Below are 14,420 nucleotides of genomic sequence, written 5' to 3' on the forward strand. Positions count from 1 at the left end.
GCTGAGTGACAAGCGGGACCCGCTGCCTCAAACACCAGGCTCGGGGGGCGTGGCCCTCAGCGCCTGCCGGGGGGGCGTGGCCCGCGCCATGATTGACAGCCGCGGTGCGCGGTGACGTCGTGCGCAGCGCGGCCCCGCCCCCTCCCGCCGCCGCCGCTGCTGCTCCCGGAGCCGCTCCCGCCCCGCTCCCCCCTCCCGGGACCGACGGCTCCTCCCGGCGATGTGACCCTTCCCCGCACCCTCAGCGACCATGGCCGAGGTGAGACCGTCAGGGGGGCGCACGGGGAACTTGTTGCGCGGGGCTGCAAGTTTGTTGCGGGGAGCGGAGGCCCGTGAGCACCGGAGGTCCCGCCCGCTCCCCCCCCTCGGGGGCCTTCAGCCCCCGGGACGGCCCGAACAGGCCGTCCCGGGGGCTGAAGGCCCCCAAAGGGAGTGAGCGGGCGGGACCCAGGGCGGCGCCTCCCGCTTTTTGTAGCACCACGTCTATTTATTTGCTTTAAATATCTTTTTTTAGTCGTTAGGACAAAGGGGGGTTGGTTCAGAGGTAGGGCAGTGGTCCTGCGAGGGGAGAGCCTTCTCCTGGGAAACGCAGGGTTTCCAAGGAATTATTTGGGGGTAATCAGTTGTGTTCTGTTAATGGGGATAGCATAAAATAATGAAAGGGTAATAATGGGGTAATTAAAACAAAACTAAAACCAACAACACGCCTCTTTTTTGAAGCGTGGAGTCATTGGCGGGGTGGGTTTGTCCATCCCAGTGGGATCTGGGGGAGCAGCTCCTTCCCCTGCTCAGGAGGAGAGCTGGGACAGATGGATGGGTGTTTCATTAAGTTTTCTTCGAATTAGCCCCAGATGCCAATCTCTTGGCGTTGGAAATGCTGAGTTGAGAAGTACCTGTTGGGAAAATGAAACCTGCGGGACAGGCGTCACTTCCAGGGGAGTTGGAACTGTCAGGATTAGGATATTTTATACATGAGGCTTCTTCCCTTGGAATTCCTGAATAAACACGGATTTTCCCTTAAATTATTTTATCTTTTCCTCCCAAATGAGAACTGTGATGGAGCATTCTTCCTGTTATTGAGACAACATGTCCTGAGCTAATCTTAGGAGTTAGAAGAACCTGCCTGTTTGGTTTTTTCATCTTGAGAGGGAGAGAACCACAACTCTGATCCTAAAAAATGTGAATATTAAAGTCCTCCCATCTCTAGAGCTGGAGAGACAGTGGGGCCTTTGCTCTGGGCGTCACAGGATTTGGGATTTGTCTCTCACGGAATTCAGGATTTCTGTCTTGAGTTTCACCAACTGCCTGGAAATTTTGTCATTTTTTTTAATTAACCGCCAAATCCTGTGATCTGAACCCCAATATCCTCTCAGTGCTGTGTCCTGGGGGGGGCTGAGCCTTTTGCTGATGCTGAGGAACTTCCTACTCCATGTCACGTCCTCGGCACTCTGAGGGCTGGGGAAGGCTGTGCTGCCCAGAGCAACAAAAACGCACTGGAATATGGAGCTTGGGTTTTCCCTTCATGGATTTTCCAACAGCCGTGGCCTTTATTGGTCTTGATATTTGGCTAAGAAAGGAAAAGGGTTTTCTTCATCTTTGCCATTTTGAAGGTGAATTCTTTGTGCTGTTTTGGCGTCTTTATTTGAGCAGAAGGAGTAGGAGGAGCAGAAAGGGCTGGGAGAGCTTGGATCTACCTGAGAGAGCTTGGATCCACCTGTGGATGAGTTCATGAGCACGTGGTGTTCATTCCCAGTCGAGTTGTGCAGGGAACTGTTGTATCTGAATTGAGACAAAATTAATACTTTCAGTGATTTAAACCAGGAGAAATGTTCTGAATATGGTTTGTGTCCCTGCCCATGGCAGGGGGTTGGAACTGGATAGTCTTTCAGGTCCCTTCCAACCCAAACCACTCTAGTATTCTATGAATTTAGGGAATATACAGGGACTAGGTTGGGAATCCTCCTTAGCATGGCATTTCCTCTGAGCTCTGGTATCGAACTAAAGGAACCGAGGGTGATGAAAATGTGGGTGGAAAGGCTGTGAGGTCTGAGACTGCTGTTGTGCCTCTTGCCCTCTTCCCCATCCTTCCTTCCCCAGTGGAAAATTGTTTGTGACTGTTCTGAAGGAATGCACAGGAGCTCATCCCTCAGGCAGGAATGATCCTAAAAGGTTGTGTTCTAGAGAATCAGCTCCAGATCTAAACCTCAAAACCCAATGTAACTATGAAACTTGATGGGTTAGACAGGAAGGCTCTTCAGAAAGCAGCACCCAGCATGGTTAGTGAGAGAACGAGTCCAGAAAGTGAAACTAAAGTGACAAAAATGCTGCTTCACTTTTGCAGAAGCAATTTGAATACAGGACAGACGGGAAAAAAAAAAGGCTTTAGAATATATATTAAACTGAGTTCAGGCTTGGGATTAATAACCTGTGTTAGGGTTCTTTTTACATGTTCACGTGATTCCTCATATTCCAACATGTTAGAAGTTTGTTCCAGGCATAAACCAGAAAGAAAACACCTCTAACTTAAGATCAGCTGAAGCTTTGTGACTGTTACAATATCCTGCACTAAGCTGCTTACTGAGTGTTTGTGGTGGAGGAAATGCTGATACACAAATTTTCTCCAAATACAAGTATTTTAATGCCTCCTGAGAAGAAAAGATTGGGACCGAAAAGCTCGATTAGCAGCTGAAAGAGAATGTTTTTGTTTATTCAACCATTATAATGTTTGAATAAAATGTAAGTGAGAGAATGAGATTTTCTGATCCCAAAACTGGAAGAGCTGGGCTTGGACTTTTGTGTTAAAAAGAGGCAGCTCAATCAATACCTACTGCAATTTCCAGAAGTGCCAAATTCCTGCTGTTGTTCCATGATAGGATGCACATTTACAGGGAAGCTATAGGATACCGAACAGGGAAAAATAAAGGGAAAATGACAAGGTTTGTGTTTGGTTTGGGATTCTTTCCTAATTCACTGAAGAATAGAAGTATCAGGGCTGCTGTGTGGGGAAGAGGGTGGTTGTGTTTGGTCAGAGGTGGGTTGGGAGCGTTGGGAACAAAATATCCCTGATTTTTGATTTGCATATTTTGGTTCTAACCAGTTTAATTATGGGTTGGGGTGATCTAACAGTTCCTGGCTGCTCCAAGGGGGAGATCCTTCTCCTCCTGCTGCTTTTGAATGGGTGCCCCTGAACTTCTCCTGTGGGTTGATCCCTCTCACTGGCTTAGAAGGGAACCTAAAAGCTTCCTGCAGGGCAGGTGTCAGCTGATGGAAAGATCCTGCAGGGACTGGACCTGGAGTGGGGATGGGGTGGGACAGCAGATCCTCAGGAGGCTCCAAGGGGACCTTCTTGCTCTCTGCAACTCCCTGACAGGAGGGTAGAGCCAGGTGGGGGTCGGGCTCTGCTCCCAGGGAACAAGGGACAGGGTGAGAGGAAACGGCCTCAAGCTGTGCCAGGGGAGGTTCAGGTTGGATATTGCCCAGGGCAGTGATGGAGTCCCCCTCCCTGGGGGGATTTAAAAGCCGTGTGGATGTGGCCCTTGGGGACATGGGTCAGTGGTGGCCTTGGCAGTGCTGGGGAGTGGTTGGGCTTGATGGTCTGGGAGGGCTTTTCTAACCTAAACCATTCTATGAATCTCTTCATGTTGTTGGAACATTTGTTTCTCCCAAAGCTTGACCAGCTCCTTGTGTTTCTCACCCATCACTGAGGTTATTCAGTCTTGTGACCCACTGGAGTAACAATTTAAACTTTTCTTCTTCAGAGGGAATTTCTGTGGGGCAAGTATGGGAAGAGGCAGGAGCTGCTTGTCCTGGAGCAGGACCACTCCTCTTGTGGTGTCAGTGGACAATTAAACTGTTCAACCTAATTTCTTTGAAGGCACTTTAATGTTGTTTGAGTTTCTGAAAGTTTAGTTGGTTTTGGCCAAAAAATAAGTTTATTAACATCGTGTGACAGTGCTCTAATAAGTCATCTTTAAATTCCTATTGTGTGGAAAAATTTTCCTTTCGTCTCAATGCTGTGCTTTTTTCAGTTGAAGAATTTTGAACTTTGTGAATGTAACCGCATTCTATTTTCATATTTTGAAACAGCTTCAGGACAGATGTTGAAGAAATATGTGATCTAATAACGATTTTTAGTAACCTTTTTTACATTTTTAATATTTGTGTTTTTACTAAGCTTGGCTATTGCTTTAAATCAATCTGCATAAAGCTGTAGTAGGAAGCAGTAGTTAAGTTCACACAGTCACTAATGTGGTTGCAAATTGAGTTGTTTGAATAGTCAGGGGGGTCAGAGCTTTTGAGTAACACCTGGATACAAAACAAGGTGAAAACAGATTAAATCCAGGTTTCCTACTGACTGATCTAAACCATGATTAAAGTTGGTGATTCACATCAGTCTGTTCTTTGAGAACAATTATATTTTTTCTTGTTTCATCTTCATGTAACTAATTGTCTTTTTTGTGTCATTCTGGAGCAGGGTTTGTAGAATGCTTTACAGAGATATTTGTGAATGTAATGTACATCTGGGAATTCAGTTTTTTCAATTCCTTGGTAAGAGAATAAACCCCAAAGTGATTGGGTTTAGCCACTGTTTGTGTTTCCTCAGTTTTGATACGAGGAAAGGGAAAGCACAAGGGAATGGCAGGGAAAACAATGGCATTCTGCATTTCTAAACTGCAAAAAGGGGATGGCTCTGGGGTGTTTTTGTCATAATAGAAGAGATTTGTGAACATTTTTTGCATGTGATAAAATCTTGATGTTTCTGGGTTTACAGCTCAGGACTTAAAGTTCTTCCTAACACAAGGATTGAGGCAGACAGTGGAATTGTTGTAAAGTTCCATTTCTTTCTGTGCTTTTTCCTGGCCAGAAGCTCCAAGTTGTATTAATATTTCCCTTCTAATCCATTAACGTCACAAATTATCCATAAGAATGTTTTCTTGTGGTGCTTGGCTGTAGGTGGTTTCATCTGAAATCCTATGGCAGGATACAATCATTCCATAGACTCTCAATTTTCCTTAGCAAGATATCTTAGATTATTACAAGAAGTCAAGGCTGGTACTGTATTTTGTCATGGAAATGGGCATTAAATAATTAGAAAATGTTTCTTTGAAGTGTGTGCTTCATGCAAGACAGAGATGGTGTGTTCTGGTGGGCTGTTATGGTTGTGTTCCCCAGTACTCCTTGGAATGGGAAGTTCTCTAGGGAGCATCATGTCCTGTCAACCAGGACATCCTCTGGTGCAGCTGCCTCCATCCAGCAGCTTCCTTCAGCCTGGAGCATCTCCTGAGGACTCAATCCTTTAGGAAATTCCCTGCGCATTGGTTATTGGGATACAAGTGGTGAGTGGGTCCTGGTTCCAGCCATCGACTCTGCTCAGAGCAGGAGATTGGTTTCCACTTTATTTTACAGAAGTCAGTGTGTGATTTCAGCAGTGTCTTCATGAGCTGTTGGACAGAAACTCCTTTCACCACCCTGAACTTTGCTGTTCCTTCCTGGGACTTGGAACCCCGAGAACTACAGCTCCAACTGCTCTGCAGGACTTCCAGATCTTTGTGTTCAGCTTGGGGAGTGAGTGTTCAGGCTGGGATGACCCTGATCCCGCAATCCCAGGGCGGTGATCGGCCGCTGCCCTAACGCTCATCTGTCGTTGTCACCTGTCCTGCCTTGTTGTCCCCACTGGAGACCTCAGAGCCCCTCCCAGTGCCTAAAGGGGCTCCAGGAGAGCTGGAGAGGGACTTGGGACAAGGACACAGAGTGACAGGACAAGGAGGAATGGCTTCCCACTGTCAGAGGGTAGAGTTAGATGGGATAGTGGGAAGGAATTCTTCTCTGTGAGGGTGGTGAGGCCCTGGCACAGGTTGCCCAGAGAAGCTGTGGCTGCCCCATCCCTGGAATTGTCCAAGGCCAGGTTGCATAGGGCTTGGAGCAACCTGGGATAGCGGAAGATGCCTCTGCCTGTGGCAGGGGGTGGGACTGGGTGATCTTTGAGGTCCCTCCTGTCACAAACCATTCCATGATTTTCAGGGTACTATTTCCTCTTGCTGGAGGCTGCTCTCACAGCAGTGGTTGGCAGAGAGGAAAGTATGACATTGTCGCTCATGGAAGCCTGTAAATCCATATGGGTTTGGGTGCACCTTCACGGTGTGATAACCCCTGACAGTGGTGTGGAGCAGGTAACAGGCTGGGAAAACGTAAACACCCCCGGAAGATTCATCACCTGACACCCTCCAGCCTCTGCCTTCCCCTGAAGCACTGATGGTTTTTTTCTTGACTTTTTTTAAAATTGCTATTGCTACTTTTGTTAGTGTTGCAGCTGAAACACCTTCCTTTTTAGGGCTTTTCATTACAATGTTGATGTCCCCAGGGGATACAGTGTCTTCACTGCCAAAACTAAGTTAAAAAGGCTACTTAAGAGAGTCATGATGTGTAGGGGATGTCTGAAAGATCCACAGAAACAATATCCCTTCTGAAATAGTCTGCATAGTCTGCTTTCTGACTTTTCCTGGTGAAGGGATTTAAGTAGGTTGGTACAGGACTGAGTCAGTTGCATTAAAACTGGCCTGTGGTTCTCGCCAGCTGGGCCCTCTGGAACTGGTCCGGCAGCTTCTCCACAAACACTGACACTGCTGGGTTTTAGGTTTGGTTGGTTGGGTTTTTTTCAGTTCACAGAATCCCAGAACGGTTTGGGTTGGAAGGAATCTCAGAGCTTGTTCCAGCCCCTGCCACGGGCACGGACACCTTCCACTAGCCCAGGTTGCTCCAAACGCCGTCCAAACTGGCCTTGGACACTTCCAGGGATGGGGCAGACACAGCTTCTCTGGACAATCTGTGTCAGGCCCTCACCACCCTCACAGGGAAGAATTTCTTCCCAATATCCCACCTAACCCTGCCCTCTGATAGTGGGAAGCTATTCCCCTTTGTCCTGTCACTCTGTGTCCTTGTCCCAAGTCCCTCTTCAGCTCTCTTGGAGCCCCTTTAGGCAGTGGAAGGGGCTCTAAGTTGTCCCTGGAGCCTTCTCTTCTCCAGGCTGAACAATCCCAGCTCTGCCAAAAATGTCAAAACAGCATTATGAGATAATTTGGGGTGGAAAGGAGCTCAGGAGGTCTCTGATCCAACCTTCTGCTCACAGCAGGATCTGCTCTGAGGTCTCCCTGGCTTGCTGATGGCTATCTCCAGTCTGGTCTTGAAAACTTCCAAGGAAAGAGGTTGGGGAAAAGTCATCTTTATAGAGGAATCAAGTCTTAGAAAGCGATGGCCAAGCCAGGGGACCTTTGCTGAGGTGGCAGTTTCAAGGCTTAGATGTACATGTTTGGGATCCGTGAGTTCAAATATTGCACTCAATCCTTGTGTTCTGGAAGTACAAGAGTTTTGTCATTTACCAATCAAACTAAGAAAGTAAAATTCCATGTATATAAAGGCTTCCATTTCAGGGATGTCACTGCAGTTTGGGCTGTAGAAGCGCTCACATGTAGAACTGTTAAATGAGGACCAACAGTATTTTTCTTTTTTCCTTACTTCAATACGTTGCTATTTTCTTCATGAGATAAAAATACGGCTTTTCCATTTTCTAACACAAGCTAATTTGATATATAAATCGAATATATATTGATTATATTGAGAGCAAGAACAGGCCTTCCACTGACGTACATACCTGGTTATGGAAAGGGACACATTCCCTCTTGAGCAAAGGATGCTCTTCTCCATTTAAACCAGTCCTTTTCTCTAGGCCATCATTTAGCTCAGCTCAAGAGAGTTTATTAACTTTAGGGTATTTTCCTGTCACAGAGTTCAAAAGACCTGAGCAAATTGATGGGTTTGTCAGACATATTGCTGTGAATATAGAGAGAATTTAATCCAAGATTTTAACTGTTTTATGTAACAGTTAAAGAGCTGTTAAAGGTAACTGAGTCAATTTGAACAGGATGTATATTTGTCGTGTAGATACTGCTGATTTTGGGATGTTTCATTATTACTTGTTTATATTAAACAGTGTGAAAGATGGTAGCAAAGACAACAGTAGTTTTGTGGGCAGAAATGAAAGTCTGTAGTGTCCTGTCAGTCCTGTTCAGGTGGTTTTGCTGTAGGAGAAATGTGAAGAGAGAAAACTCAGTGCATTCCTTCCACAGTTTGGAGTATCCCATTCCAGTCTAAGCACCTCTGAAGTGTTGAAATAAAACCTGGACATCTCCTGCCAGCATCCAGCACTGGGCATTGCCTGGAATAAACTGTGCACAACTGGTGTCTCCTGAAGGCTGTTTGCATTAAATAAACTGTCACAATGCCAGTTTGGTTTTAGTTTATCTTCCATCACAATTGACGGTGATCCAGACACTTCCCGAAGTCCAGGCAGTCGTTGTTGTCAGAGTAACGCTGTGGATGTTTCCATGTCTGGCACGTGTTGCTGCATTCACCACTTGGCAGTCAAAGGTGTCTGGCCAACTTCAGTCCCATGTATTCCTGTATCCACGTGCTGGAGGATGTATTGGATATGATCTTTTGGCTGGTTCTTGCTGCAAGTGTCTCTAAGCTTCTGAAAACATGTACTCAGCCTGGCTTTCCTGAGACTCCAAAAAATACACATGGAATAAAAACAGTGACATTCTTTTAGTGCTGATATTTCATGGTTCAGTGTCTTTTCTTCTCTTTACCATGAGGTTTGTTTTCTTCATACTTCAGAGTTGGTATTTCCTTCTTGTTGCTCAGATGGAACTTGAACAAATGTGCTCCTTGGTGTATCAGGACTCCTTGGCCACTTGAGTTTTTCCTCATTGTCCGTGGATTAGGAGTTCATGAATGTTTTCATTCTTTTGAACCCACAACAGAGATTCACTGTTATCTTTTCTGATGGTACAATGCATAGAAAATTGGAGTCTGTCAGCCTGTATATTGTCAGTATCCTACAGTTTTTCTCTCTTGGGCCTTGGATACCATTATCCATTGATAGGTAGCAGCTCTTTGTTCCCTTGAGTGCCCTTGAGGCAAAACACTGCTTTGTGCTTCTCTCTGAATGGCTGCAGCAGAAAATGAAAAACCACTGAAGTACAAGGGTGTCCTTTTCACAGGAACTCCTGTTCCATTGCCATGCCATAGCTTAGGAATTAGGATCTGCTGATGCCAATGCAGCCATATGATCTTTAACCACTGCCAGGAAATTTTTATAATCAAATGCCCCCAAAGCCATCTGTCCTACCCTGGCCAGAGTCACCATCACTTGGAGGCACGAAATAGGACTGATTCGTCCAGCCTTGCCGTAATTGCCTTGCAACAACTCTTAATCAGAGGGTGCTCTTTCCCCTCCTGTGTGATGCTGACAGACTGTCACTGAAGGGTTTTCCAGGCCTCCCACCACATTCCCTTCTCCAGGTGTTCAACTCCAAGCTCGTACTGGGGACTGTTTGCAGCACATCTGGCAATCGCAGAGGCCCCGGATAAAGTCCTTTGGCTCATGGATAGAATGGAAAAGTGGTGTCAGTCATCTCTGAGATGGGGCTGCTGAACCAGCATGTGCTGCAGCTTCCAGTTGACTGGACCTGGCACAAGTGGCAGAGACATGGAGTGGTGGGAAGAGGTCAGGACTACCTTTGGCAGCAGCTGCTCATTAATGCAGATGGGTTGTAATTGGACACTGTATGTGCCTAGAAATAGAAGGAGGAAATGATTGGCAGTGCATCACACAGACTGGAAACATAGAAAATGCAGAGAGAACAATCCACACATGAGGCAGATGTGGTTGGCAAAGCTTGGGAAAAAGGAATAGAGAGCCAGAGGCTGCTCTCCCAAAAGCTGCCTGTGGAGTCTGTGGCAAAGAACGGACTAGAACCTCTCAAGGATGGAAATGGTGTTTCTGCAGGTGGCTGGATTTTTACAGATTTCCTGGTTTGACGTTTGTATCTATTTTCTCCTATAGGCTGGGATTGTACTGGTTCTATGTTTTGGAGTTTTTAAAGTCCCTTAGCAGCATTTCAGGCTGTAGGGAAGGTTGTTTCCTTCTTGAGCTGTCAGGCCTTATCCGTGCCATTCCAGAATATTGGGAGTTGAACATCGTTCCTTCAAGTGTGCTTGACTTTTCTGAGATCTTTTCATGCCCCACTGTGGGTTTTGTCCCCTCTCAGCAGGGAAATCCTTCCTTGTGCTCAGCTCCATTGCAGTCTGTATTGGAGCACTTTAGTTCCAGAAGCGTTGGAGTTGGAAGGAACATCTGGAGATCATTCAGACCAAGCCATGGCTCAGGGCTGGCTCAGCAAGAGCAGGTTCCCAGTGCCAGTCTGGTTTTGTACACCTCGAGTGCAGACACCACAACTTCTGGGGGCAGCATGTTCCCACATTTCATCCCTTTTACAGGGAAAAAAGCTTTTCCTAGTGTTTAAACATATTCCAGTTTGTTCCCACTGACTCCTGTCACGGGATGCCATTGAGAAGTGACTGGCTCAATCTTCTGTTCACCCTTCTGTCAGAGATTTATGCACATGAATCTGATCCTCCTGAGCCATCTCTTCTCCAGGCTGAACATCCCAGGCTCTCCCAGCTTCCCACCTCTTTGGAATCCCCTCTACATGAGGCTCGTGGGCCAAGACCTTCTCCAGCTCTTGTTGGCAAGTCCTGAACTGTGGCTGAAAGCAAGGCTGTGCTTTTGGGGTTGGATTTTGGAGTCATGGCTCCCTGAACTCCTGTTATTCCTGATTTATATGCTATTGTTCCTTCCCTTCCCCTTCCACTTCCCCTTCCCTTCCCCTTTTCCTTCCCCTTCCCTTCCCCTTCCCTTTTCCTTCTCTTTCCCCTTCTCTTTCTTTCCTGTCCCCTCCCAATGTATTGCAACCCTTTCCATGAAGAAAAGGGAAGGGTCTTCATGGTTTCCTTCCTGGCCTGTCAATATTGAATTTATTTGCTTTTCCACCTGTGATTGCTGCAATAAATACACTGAAGGTTTGTTAACTCGCACTAATAATCGTGTATTACATATTTTAAATCACCCAGTTTTGCAAGTTTATCAAACAAAAGGCACCAAATAGAGGTCAGTTCTCGCTGGCTGATCTTGTACTCAGCTCAGTATGTGCAGGAATACTGGACTCTGGAATTTGTTAGCATAATCTTTGCAAATAAAGACTTTTCTGGATGTAGTGATTTGCAAAACTTCCTCTGGCATTGTGCAATATTTTGCAAAAATGTTTTTAGTTCTTACCCACTTCATGTGAATTTGTCCAGGGAGACCTCAGAGCCCCTTCCAGTGCCTAGAGAAGTTCCAAGAGAGCTGGAGAGGGACTTGGGACAAGGACCTGGAGGGACAGAGCAAGGAGGGGAAAGGGCAGGGTTAGATGAGATATTAGGAAGGAATTCTTCTCTGTGAGGGTGGTGAGGGGCTGGGATGGAATTCTCAGAGAAGCTATGGCTGCCCCGTCCCTGGAAGTGTCCAAGGCCAGGCTGGACAGGGCTTGGAGCAACCTGGGATGGTGGAAGGTGTCCCTGCCCATGGCAAGTGGTGGGACTGGATGGGCTTTAAGGTCCCTCCCAGCTCAACCCATTCCATTATGTGATCCTATAATTCAGTATTGTCCAGGTATGATTTTCCTTGGCTTTTAAAGCTAACCCTGCCTTAGATACCATTTCTCCAAGTCAGCAGGGATGCTCCCCAAAAACTAAAAATATATTTGGATGTTAATAAATGTGGAAAAATCCACCTGTGGTGGCTCTCCCTGAAGTCAGTGGATATATTCTGTATTTTCTTCAGGCTCTGCAGTGTTAGGAGAGCACAGCTTCTTCTCTTGTATTTTCTCTCCTCCCTCCAGGCACCTTCTCCACCCTTTCTGCTTGACACAGGGAAATACATTTTGAGGTTCTGCAGCTCTGAAGGAAAAAGTCTGTTTTCCTAACTCGGAAAAACCCATTTCACTAGGTCTGTGCCTGAAAAGAGTTGAAACATTTGCTTGAATTATCAAAACAAATGAGGTTTGAATGTCTGACATGCAAATGTCATCCCAGGAGCTTAAAGATTGGCAAAGGTATAACCAGGGGAAAGCAGAATGTTGTTTGTTCACATTATAAATATCAGGTTATCAAATATGCTGGGCCAGAAGGTGACTCTGTTACATGGATTATTGGGGAAGACTCGTTTTCTTCCTATATCTCAAAAAAATTATTAGTTTTGTAGCCTGCGTCCATATTAATTTGTGTTTTAAATGTACTCAGGAAGAAAGTCTGGTTTGTAAAATATTTTTTTTCTGTTTGTTTGGTTTGAGGTGGGTTCTTTGTTTGTTTGGCGGGTTTATTTTGGTTTGGTGAGGGGGTTTTGTGGGGGTTTTATTGATTTTTTTGTTGTTCATTTTGGTTGGGTTTTTTGGGTTTTTTTTTGTTTGTTTGTCTGTTTGGTTTGTTTGTTTGTTTGTTTGTTTTTGTTGGTTGGTATTTTTCCTCACAGCTGGGTCAGAGATTTAAGATTGAAAATTGCTTTCCCTTTGTCCCCTGAGGAATTCTCAGAGTGATTTGGGATTATCTTTAAAAAATGTGGCCCTGTATTGAAATAGAACAGGGAATTTGTGTTCAGCTTCAAATGGGAAGAATGATTTCTCTTCCACTGTGCTTCCCTGCCCATGTAATCTGGGATATACCTGGGGTATATTTGGGATATCCCTTCCAATCTGGGATATACCTAGGTTGTGGAAAGGGGATTTAGTTCCTGGAGTTAGAACAGAGCTGGATCTTTAAGTTACTATTTACCTTGGAGCTTTATTTATCAATATGTTTTTTATAGTTACTTGCTTCATATCAGCTGAATTATTAAATTGACTTTGTACAAATTAGCAAAAATAATTTCCTTTCTTTTCTTTTTTAGCCTTCTGTTGAGTCTTCAAGCCCAGGTAAATATTTTTTATGATTTCCAAGGTTTTATTGGCATCCTACTAGTGGAAAAGCTTTCCAGGAGCTACTTTAGCTGGACTGGTGTTATCTCCTGAGCTTTTATTTCTTTCAGAGAAATAATTAATTGCTTTTAAGTTAAACCTCGTGGTCAACATGCTTAGTGTGAGTACAAGCTTTGGAAAATGAAATTTAAATTGTCCAAGAACGCAGGTGGAAAAATATGAGCAGGGTTGGAATTAAAACTCAGGTATTGCTGAAGGACATCTGCCAAGCCATTCATCCATCCATTTCTTTTTCATTGTCACAAAATATAACCAGACCTCTCTACAAAGAACTGTGAAAAATAAAGGCATGGGGGAAAATAACTCAGAAATAAAATCTGCATAACTCTGAAGCTTGTTTAATGTAAATTTTGGAGAAGTCATTAATCTGTCTTTGTAGTTGTAAACAAAGAAGCTTCCAAAGAATAAAGGGAACGACTGCCCGGAGTTTGTATTTTATGAGTGTTTCTGCTCCCAGTAGAACTCGATTTAGGCAGGCTTATGATTATTTCAGAATAAAGTGTTCAAAACCTGAACATTTTCCAGACATTTAACTAGGGCCTGATGTCCAGGGCTAGGGAACTGGGCGGTCTGGCTAGTTATTCACCCTCCTGGTTCTTTCTGCCAGGACCTCTCCCTATCCAAAGCTTTCCCTGAATAACAAGCCTGCCTTTCCCTAAGATAAAGGATCGAGGCAAAAGATTTGGATTTCTGAGTATAATCTACGCATTAAAATGTCATCAAAATAATAAAAATAAATTAAACTCTGCGAGGCCATGATGTAACTAAAAACATTGTTTAAAATGTTTCCCATCAGGAGGTTCAGCAACATCTGATGACCATGAGTTTGACCCATCAGCTGATATGCTGGTGCATGACTTTGATGATGAACGGACATTAGAAGAGGAGGAAATGATGGAAGGAGAGACAAACATCAGATCTGAAATAGAGGATCTTAACAGGGTAGGTGGCCTTAAGTAGTCCTAAAGCAGAACCACAGCCTCACACAAAACATATGCAGGGTTTTAGCCCTTATATTTGGAATTTTAAAAAATAATCACCCCAAAACTATTAATAGGTAAATAATAGAGAGGAGGGGGAAAAGGGGCTGAACTAAATGTCTCAAAAATTGCGGAAAAGAAACCATTACATAAATACCTCATATATATATATATATATATATATAAAATAACTACTTAATAAACATATTTTATATATAAATACTTAATATAGAGATACTATATAGTATACATATCCTGTGTATATTATATATGCACTTTATATATATTTCATATATATAATATACACATACTGGTACAGAAATACTTTATATATAACATAAATAATATACATATTTTATATATAAATACTTAATATACATATGGTATATATATTATATATACTATGTATACTGTATATACATTTTAGATATATATATAATATGCACATACTGGGACATAAATACTTTTTATATATAAAATAAAGACTTAATATACATATGCTGTATATATAAAATACACATATACTGTG

The 14,420-nt window shown here is 44.2% G+C and overlaps 1 protein-coding gene across 6 annotated transcripts in view; it reads left to right on the forward strand.

Annotated features, from left to right (window-relative positions):
- The window catches only part of MIER1 (MIER1 transcriptional regulator), a 35,390-nt gene that overhangs the window by 1,262 nt on the left and 19,708 nt on the right, over positions 1-14,420 (forward strand). For 2 of the 6 annotated variants that reach the window (XM_027719090.2, XM_027719091.2), the window contains exons 3-4: positions 12,824-12,848; positions 13,708-13,853. In XM_027719090.2, coding sequence (XP_027574891.2) covers positions 13,755-13,853 — 99 coding nt within the window. In that variant the 5' untranslated portion in view covers positions 12,824-12,848; positions 13,708-13,754. Of the gene's footprint in view, positions 1-138; positions 260-11,780; positions 11,888-12,823; positions 12,849-13,707; positions 13,854-14,420 lie in introns of those variants that run through there. The other 4 variants (XM_039383036.1, XM_027719089.2, XM_039383038.1 and 1 more) reach the window with 4 other exon arrangements.

The sequence above is a fragment of the Pipra filicauda genome, unplaced genomic scaffold (genome assembly GCF_003945595.2).
Source record: "Pipra filicauda isolate LSUMZ 115617 unplaced genomic scaffold, ASM394559v2 scaffold295_size919547_pilon, whole genome shotgun sequence".
In the NCBI taxonomy this organism is placed as follows: Eukaryota; Metazoa; Chordata; class Aves; order Passeriformes; family Pipridae; genus Pipra; species Pipra filicauda.